This window comes from Clupea harengus, chromosome 18 (genome assembly GCF_900700415.2).
Source record: "Clupea harengus chromosome 18, Ch_v2.0.2, whole genome shotgun sequence".
Lineage (NCBI taxonomy): Eukaryota > Metazoa > Chordata > Actinopteri > Clupeiformes > Clupeidae > Clupea > Clupea harengus.
Window position 1 is genome coordinate 10,946,828 of NC_045169.1, and position 9,302 is coordinate 10,956,129.

The 9,302-nt window shown below is 42.8% G+C and overlaps 2 protein-coding genes across 2 annotated transcripts; both read right to left on the minus strand.

Annotated features, from left to right (window-relative positions):
* Positions 1-437: 437 nt before the first annotated feature.
* On the minus strand, positions 438-4,090 carry LOC105904843 (fibrinogen alpha chain). Its single transcript, XM_012832781.3, has 4 exons — positions 3,338-4,090; positions 2,014-2,197; positions 1,588-1,733; positions 438-1,033 (listed from the first exon to the last, which is right to left on the minus strand). The coding sequence occupies exons 1-4, from the start codon at positions 3,479-3,481 to the stop codon at positions 722-724; spliced, it is 786 nt and encodes a 261-aa protein (XP_012688235.2). The 5' UTR covers positions 3,482-4,090; the 3' UTR covers positions 438-721.
* A 134-nt stretch (positions 4,091-4,224) lies between these two features.
* fga (fibrinogen alpha chain) lies at positions 4,225-7,905 on the minus strand. The gene is made up of 5 exons (XM_012832816.3): positions 7,747-7,905; positions 7,399-7,515; positions 6,883-7,066; positions 5,744-5,889; positions 4,225-5,502 (listed from the first exon to the last, which is right to left on the minus strand). The coding sequence occupies exons 1-5, from the start codon at positions 7,786-7,788 to the stop codon at positions 4,648-4,650; spliced, it is 1,344 nt and encodes a 447-aa protein (XP_012688270.2). The 5' UTR covers positions 7,789-7,905; the 3' UTR covers positions 4,225-4,647.
* Positions 7,906-9,302: the final 1,397 nt, after the last annotated feature.

A 9,302-nucleotide genomic window follows, 5' to 3' on the forward strand; every position in this document is an offset into this window, starting at 1 on the left:
CCCACTTTTAGGCTTTCTGAAATTGTATGCCGGAAGTCCTTGAGACTTCAATTTTAATCATTACAGTCTTTCTTTATGTTGAATACATATACTTGGTGACACCACTGCACAACAGAAATATGAAAGAAAGGGTTTCTAAATATCTACACCATCTTTAGCTGTGACACATTTTATTATGGCAGACAGCAGGGAACTCTAGAGAAGGATCTGCCACTGGTATGGCATAGATCATCTGAATCCAGAGCCAGATCAGAGCCAGATCAGGGCCAGATCAGAGCCAGATCAGGGCCTGTGGGTGGTCTCATCAGTTTTGTTTGCTCTGGTCTGTCCACTGTCCCATCAGCCCATGACCAGCGACCCCCCCCCCCCCCCCCCCTGACCAGCGACCCCCCCCTCCTGTCCAGAACCACAGAAAAAAAGAAAAACAGAACTCACAATTCATTATGAATTTTTCATTTAACAAATATTTGCAGACATATCACTACAAAAAAACAAACAACACTACATTCAGGTTCATGGAAAGCAGTGAACTTACATAGACACTCGTTTGCACTCCGCTGTGATGCACCAACCGACCTCCACAGTAAACATATGATATAGATAAACATGGTGTGGTAACAGAAAATATGGGCCTGATGATTCAGACATCTTTGACACAAAGAATGCAGAGGTAGTTTTTGAGGTAGTCAGCTTTTGCCTAACTGGTGTGAAAATCAGATTTTCAGTCTTCCAGGTCAAAGTCATTGAAAAGTTCCTCTAAAACCACTTGGTTCAAGTCGATGTCTTCAAACTGCGTCAGGAACTCCTTGCGGACTATCGGGATGCCTCTGTAAGACAGGGAGATGGGAGGACGGATCAGTGGCTCCAAGTTGAGCTTCCTTATGTCGGCGGGGAATATGGCTTTCTTGGCAGTTAAGAGGTTAAATTTGGCCAGCTCATTCTCCATGTCTGCGTAGGCTTCATGGTCGATGCGATGGACAAAGGTGTGTTTGCACGACCCATGGCAAGCTCGAATTTTGATGTCAATGTCCACCTGAAGAGCCAATAACATGAAGAAATCAAGTTAAGTAATCAGTTCAAAGGTGGTATGTCTGCACTGAGTACACAGAAAACACAAGAACATCACAAATAGAGATTGCCTGGAACTCAGGGGCAGTGGGAACATTCAGTCATCTAGGTTCTCTAATATCTTTATCATTAACATCATTAACATTATAAAAATGACACTCTCTGTAATACCTAATCACACACATACATATACAAACACACACACACACACACACACACACACAAACACACACACACAAACACACGTAAACACATGCACACACACACACACACACACACACACACACACACACACACACACACACACAAACACACACAAACACACATAAACACATGCACACACACACACACACACACACACACAAAAACACACAAACACAGGTTGACACACAAACTCACACACACACACACACACACACACACACACACACACACACACACACACACACACACACAAACACACACAAACACAGGTTGACACACAAACTCACACACACACACAGACATACACACACACACCTCAGTCCGTAGCATGTCGTGAATCTGTTGCCGGACGAGGCCGTGCAGCTTCTGGAGCTGTCTGGAGAGATCCGTGGAGCGTCTCTGCAGGAGGGTCAGGTTCCTCTGAAGTTCCTCAAACGTCTCTGCATATCTCAGCTCAGCAACTGCCCAAAGATGTTCAAGGATTTCACTTCATAATTTAAAATTAAAAACCCAAAACAAAGTTATGAAACTCAATATTATACCACACTTGGCATCATATTTATACAATATAATTATAAATTATACAACATAAATTAATACAAATAGTACAAATACTAAATTAAATATCAAACAAATCAATGTCCATGTACATTGTACAATTCAACATGAATACATGGTATATTATGAAGAATAGAATACAATAAAATGTGATACAACTGCAAGTGGAGTAGAAACACACACCATAGTTTTTGACAATGATTTTGCGGTGGGAGTAGTACACAGCTGTGTTCATAAGCAAGGCTGAAGTGATGGCATTCTGATACCCCTGAGCCACTGAACAGATCTGCCCCAGGCGTCTCTGGATGGCGATCTCTGTGGCATCTATCAGACCCTCCAGTCGACAGCCAGATGGACATTTCTCAGTCTGTCCACAAATGGAGATTAAATGGAGGTGTGTTTGGGTTATGCAAACAATGTAAGATTCAGGACTGTTTCATGAGATGGAAAGTGTTGAAATTGTGCTTTGCTTTTAGAATCCCGTTTTTAATTAATTAACATAATTTAACAGTATAACAGAGGATATATCAAAATGTTCAATGTTCGATTATGTTGGGTATGTTAGGTCATTTTCAGTGGTAACAAGTAAAAATACATGGATTTATTAAGTACAATTTACACAAAAAACACAATGCTACCGAACTCAACGGCATGCATTACTCAACACTATTAACCGCCTTACTGCATAGTTGTTATGCATTATGCACTATTAAAAAGGTTGGGACAGAAAGAGAGAGAGGTCTGGTTTAAACTAATCCATGTACTTTGTCTCTTTCTTATCTCCCTGTGCCCTTGGTCTGCCACAGCACTAACAACATCCAGGTCAAGGGTCAGGTGATAGGTAAAGTGTCAGCACTGGTACCATATCCAGTGTATTGAAGTCACTTCAGAGAAGCTTCTATAATGTGATGTGCAATTAACTTGAAATGCAACTCCTTGACTTAGCCATATTGTGTACTATAATCTACAAAAGCCATGGAAATACATCTTCCATGAAAATGGAACACATCTTTATGTATAAATGGAGCACACGTTTGGCAAAAGTTTGATATTTGAGCTCAACTGCCAACCAAATTACACCACTCCCTTCTGTGTTCCTCATAGGTTGGAATAGTGTATTTCTCGGTTTGAGCCACTTAATTGGTTCCCTATTAAAAGAGCCAGAACTGCGTGCGGACATCGGAGTGTTTTTGAGTGCACCCACAGAACGGACATCTAGAGGATCGTGAGGAGCAAAAAGATGAATTTGACAAAAATTCAATGTATTGAATCAGAATTGCAGGCGGTACCTTTAACACAAAGGCTGATGGGGGAGCTCTGGCGTAAGTGGCAGCATCCCAACCATCCACAGGTCCAATTGTCCACGGGGACCCGGGTCCGAATCTGACCCGTGTTTCAGTCATTTCAAGTCATTCCGATCCCACTCCCAATCTTTCTCTCCCAATCATTTCCTGTCAGTCTTCACTGTCTTATCCAAATAAAGGCAAAAAGAAACATTCCGGCTCACCCACTCATCGTCTGAACACAGAGGATACGAGGGCCTCCTAAGGCACCGGCCGTAGCGAGCGCTAACAGTGCCATAGCGGTAGCCAGGTCTGAGGGGAGCATGGTCTCTCTTCAAGGCCTTACACTCTGCAACACATACAATCATATAGACCAAAAGAGATGTTTATTTTCACATATAGAATTCCAAGCAAAATACCCTAAAGATGTAGCAGGAAACTTGAATTTATATTTATATTCCTTTATGTATTTGTACGGTTCTATTTTTTAAACGAAACATTCCCATGTGATATCACAATGTGTTAATGACGCCTTCAGTCAGTGTCCTGTGCTTTATAAGTACATAAAGGTAAATAAATGATGATTGTTGTGGTAGGAATGATAATAACTTACAGGGAACTAAATGAGCAGAATTCATAAATGTACAACTTTGCCTGGCACATAAATTAAACTAGATCCAAACAGCCACAACAAGATGAACTAATTCCAAGTTGTTTGTAATGTTTGTTTTCCTCCATTAATTCTATTTCCCCTGTATTTTTTTGTGGGGATCATCACTGCCTGTGGTTTTTAGAGTTATATTTTGCGCCCAGTGTTTTATGGGACTGTGGTAAGTTTATGTGGTTTAACAGATTTAATCATTTTCTCAGAATGAAAACCCTAAATTGTGAGGGAAACTGCATTTTATTATATCCACAATAAAATAATACTCCAACAGAATTTTTTTAGCCTACATATTTGTGGCATGATCAACAAATATTAGGGACCTAAAAGTGGTTGTGATATTAAGGTGTGTCTTTGTGTAAACTGCTACACATTACTACCTACATTTATGTTCCTTCATCCAAATAGTTCCACATCACACAACACTTAACGATGAAAAGAACAAACTTAATTGAACAACATCCTCTTTATTGATAAGGTGCACAGTGTCACATGGTTTCCACCTACAGTGAAATACTGATAACAGTCACAGAAGTAACAACTCTCCAAAAGTATTTTCAGAAGGTCTTTTTCTCAACACTATATGCTATACTTATTTGTATTCAATTTACCTGTCCATGAATGTAGTTGAAGATTCTGTTTACATTATCTTAACTCCCCTGACATCCATATTGTCATTTGTCAATTAAAATCTGGTAGGTAACGAACCTGGACCATGTAGGTATGACGGTACGTGAAGCATAGTCCAATATTTTCATTTATGTGACTGTTTTCAATACCCCATCAGAAATTTTGTGCAAAAATAAAACGGCTGTCTGGATGATATTTGTTCACTCGTTAATTCTGCAATGCTGTAACCAGTGTCAGCCATTACTCTAAGTCTGTGGGGATTTTGTCCATTGCTCCTCCGGACTGAGTTCCTGGCCTCCCGCTCCGGGCGAATATATCGGGTAGGTCGTCGTCCACATCGCCGCGCCCGAATGCCCCAAAGTCGTCACCAAAGAGCGAGCCAGATTTGGTGCTCTTGGTGGATCCGCTGGTTCTGGAGCCAGTCAAGGTCTTGGTGAAGCCTGTGCTGCCAAACGCGGAAGACGAATCTCCAAACCCAACACCCAACTGCTTGAAGAGGTCGCCACCGCCAGTACCGAACTCGGCACCGCCTCCCTGAGTTAAGGACGTCTTGGAACGGTCATCTCCTCCCAGAGCCTCGCAACCTTCGCCAGAGGAAACCGTCTCATACTTCTCCACGGGCCCGTCTTTGGTTTGCGTCGTGACTTTGCGCACGGTGCGGGTGCATTTCATGGTGTGGGTGGTGGTCCGAGATGTGGACTCGGAGGAGGGGTAGGATGAAGAGGATGAAGAAGAGGATGAAGAAGAGGATGATGAAGAAGTACCTGGGAACTTGCTGACGGTGGCAGGCGCGTCGGCGGTGGCCCCCTCGGCCTGCAGCATCAGCGTGGTCTGGCCGACGTCAGAGAAGTACTGCTTCTGCTCCTCCGGCTTGCCAGTCAGCCCGGACTTGTAGATGGACGGCACGATCACGTCCTTCAGCGGACGGCTCTTCATCACCCGCAGTGAGGACACCGTTTCCACGCTGTTGACCCTCATGGACTCCAGCTGGTCCATCTGCTTGTCCAGTGCCACGTAGCTCTCCCTGTCTACGTTGAACTCGGCGTACTCAGAACACGAACCCTTGCAGGCGCGCAGCTTGATGTCGATGTCCACCTGTGCAGAAAGGATACATGCAAACCGAGAGTTAGGTTTAGAGGCACAAACAAGAAAACACACTGGACAAATGAGAGGAAAGACTATGTTTAAATTATGATAATTTCTATTCTTCATTATTCTTTAATGACATGGCTAAATAATGGTCAATATGTACACCCCCAAAAATTAATAATTGTGCCTATTGGTCAACAAACTAACCAATGGGATTTAGTGAATCAGTACATATGCAACTGTTTACCTCCAGTCTCTGCATCTCAATGACCTGGTCTCTGACACGAGCCTTGAGGGCCTCTAGGAGGGTCAGCTGACGCTCAATCTTAATCTTCACATCCACAATGTTCTGCCTGAGGGAGTCAGCCAGTGACATGTACTTGTTGTCATTGCCTTGGGGGGAGCAAAAGCAAAACAGAAATCAGCTCTCACATGAGTTATCCAGCTCCTATGGAAATGTCAGAGCCACTGTGCAGTCAGTGTGTGTGTGTGTGTGGGTGTGTGTATGCGTGTGTGTGTGTGTGTGTGTGTGTGTGAGAGTGTGTGTGCGTGTATGCGTGCGTCTGTGTGTGTGTGAGTGTGTGTATGCGTGCGTCTGTGTGTGTGTGAGTGTGTGTATGCGTGTGAAAGTGTGTGTGTGTGTGTGTGAGAGAGAAAGAGTATGTGTGTGTGTGTGTGTATGTGTGTGTATGCGTGTGAGAGAGTGTGTGTGTGTGAGAGAGAGAGTGTGTGTGAGAGATTGTGTGTGTGTGTGTGAGAGAGAGAGAATGTGAGCCACTGTGCAGTCAGTATGTGTGTGTGAGTAACTGCCGCCTATTGAAATACACTAGGCTACAGCTTCTATGTGCTAACTCACGTTATGAAGTGGATTTTATTAAGTCACACAATTCACGTTTGTGTGTGTACGTGTATGTGTGTGTGTGTGTGAGAGAGAGAAAGAGAGAGAGCATGTGAGTGTGTGTGTGTGTGTATGCGTGTGAGAGTGTGTGTGAGAGAGAGAGAGAGATAGAGAGAGAGAATGTGAGTGTGTGTGTGTGTGTGTGTGTGTGTGTGTGTGTGTATGCGTGTGAGTGTGTGTGTGTACATGTGAGTGTGTGTGTGTGTGTGTGTGTGAGAGAGAGACAAAGAGAGAGAGCATGTTGTGTGTGTGTGTATGCGTGTGAGAGTGTGTGCGTGTACATGTGAGTGTGTGTGTGTGTGTGTGTGTACATGTGAGAGAGAGAGAGAGGGAGAGAGAGAATGTGATCGTGAGTGTGTGTACGTGTGTGTCTGTGTGTGTGTGTGTGTGTGTGTGTGTGTGTGTGTGTGTATGTACAGGTGAGAGAGAGAGAGAGAGAGAGAGAGAATGTGATTGTGAGTGTGTGTGTGTGTGTGTCCCAATCTTACCTGAGCTGGTGGTGAGACGATCACGAAGGTAGTCATATGTCTGCTTGGATGACTGGTCGGTGCTGCGGTACTTCTGATCATAGTCGCCAAGGAGTCTGCGGATTTTATCGATTCTGGTCATCAGCTCATGGTCTGTTTTATCCAGGAGGCCTTGGATTCGGCAGCCTGATGGACATTTCCTGCCCTAGATCCCAGAAAGACACATCCAGAGACATGAGGACCAGATTGGCCTTTACGGTTTTACATCTCCCATATTACTACATTTTACTACACTTACATAGAAATGCCAATACTGATGATAGCCCTATACTGATATGGAATAAAACTCTGTCACCTGATTAATTGATTAAAGGAAATCAAAATGATAGCGGCCAGTTCTGTACCCATGTCAGTTATATTGTATATAACACAGTGGGTATAGTCATATAAATAAAGAAAACACAAGTGTTTATCAATGGAATGTGGAAATGTATAGAATCTGTGCAGGTGTTGATCTGGGTCTGATAGAATGCCTACCCAGTCATCGTCTGTGCAAAATGGCCACTCCTTCTCCGTCGCACACTTGTCAGCCTTGTAGCCATGCTCCATCGGACGAGCTCCCCTGGGGTCTACGATTGCTGCCATGTCAGCGGCCTGGAAGAGAGAGTAAGAGTGAAGAAGATATCCCGTTCTATTCAACATGTGCTGTCGGTATATTCACCACTTCAATCCCTTAAACCTTCAGTCAGAAAAAACGTATACTGCTACTGGCAATTAATGGCAAATAATGTGAATCATTAGGATGATAACTTCACAATTTGAATTTGGATTCAGATTGTGAAGTTAATCTCTTCCAAGTATAGTAAGGGATAAGGGATCACTTACCCATGTTGGCGCCAGGAGCAAGCACAAGCAAAGTAACTTCATCTTTCCTACTCTGTGTCTGTGTGTCGGATACTGATCTCCTGTCTCTCCCCGAAGCTCTATTTCATATCCCAAGAGTGACTAATCCAGATAGAGTCATTGTTTACCTACTGTGACCAACCAAATTTAGAAATGTCTGTTGTTGTTGTTATTCATTGACAGGTATGAGAATAAAGAGGGAGGTCCTGACCTACTAGGGTACACTCTGTCAGCAGTGGGGAAGTGAACCTCTGTGTATGGGGGCGGACATGTTACAGCAAACACCCACACTGATTTCACAATGGCTGGATTGATGGTTCACTCTGGTCGATACACAGGTACTGAACATGACAGGCCAGGCTATGTATCTAATGACTCAAATGAATGACTCAAACCAAATTATGAGACTGTGACCAAATGATGAGACCTTAAGACTGTGACTTATTTATTTCATGTTTATTTATTTCTGCCATTCAGGACGAAGCAGCTCACAAAAAAAACAGATTACTAATTTCCACTAAAGTCAAAAAATCAATACGAAGTAGCCTATCTAATAAAAACCTAAACTAACCATCGTTTTTGTCAGGCTAATCAAAAATGCCATATTAGGCTATCCAATTATCATAGTATTTGCAATGTTCACATACAGTATGTTGACAGAATGTGTGAGGTAGTTTTTCTGGTTATCAGGAGAGTGTATAATTTGAAAGTATAAGCAAAGATTTATTGAGCATATATCAGACAAAAATGCAAAAGATAAATTAGGGCGTTTTTCAATATGTGTTCTTCTTTGTACTTGTATTCCCATGAGTTTGTGATATGTCATTAAACGACATCAGTCACAGCCTGTACTATTCCAATTCACAACTTCTAAAAATTGAGCCAAGTACAGATCAAATACCCAGAAGTGTTCTCGCTTCGTGGGTTTTAATCAAGAATGCATCAAGAGGTGACTTCTGTGGACTTGGGGAGTCAAGTATCCTAGAACACATTTCACATAAACATAAAGACTACTAATTATGCTACGGTGAATGTTATTGACATGGGTCACGTCGATCAGTTGTTGATTCGGCTGTTGCAGCTGTTGCAAGGAATTCTGGGGCAATACTATCTCCTTTCCCTTCGTAAAGAATGCTCCAGTGTACCCTACGCTAAAGAAGATACAAAAGGAAGCATTGAGGCTGCTCTCCTAAGCATTTAGAGAATTCAACTAGCTTTTATAATGGCTGTCACTTAGATACCTCCAGGTCACTTTGCCCAGTTAGGAGCCTTCCTAGGCAAAACAGACCATCTGAACAGAGCCAAACCACGCTACTGGCATCTCCCTCTTCGTGCCAGATGTGATGCCACATGCGGATTGTAAAGCTGACCCCTTCTCAATTTTTGTGACAGTTTTCAAAGTTAAAGAAATAATCTTTATTATGTGTTTTGTACAAACTAATTCTCAGTTCAGTTTAGGAAGTTAAGTGTTAGGCCTGTTTACACTCTAGACTAGGCCTATGTTAGGCCTATATAGCTGAAATAAAAATCAATTATCG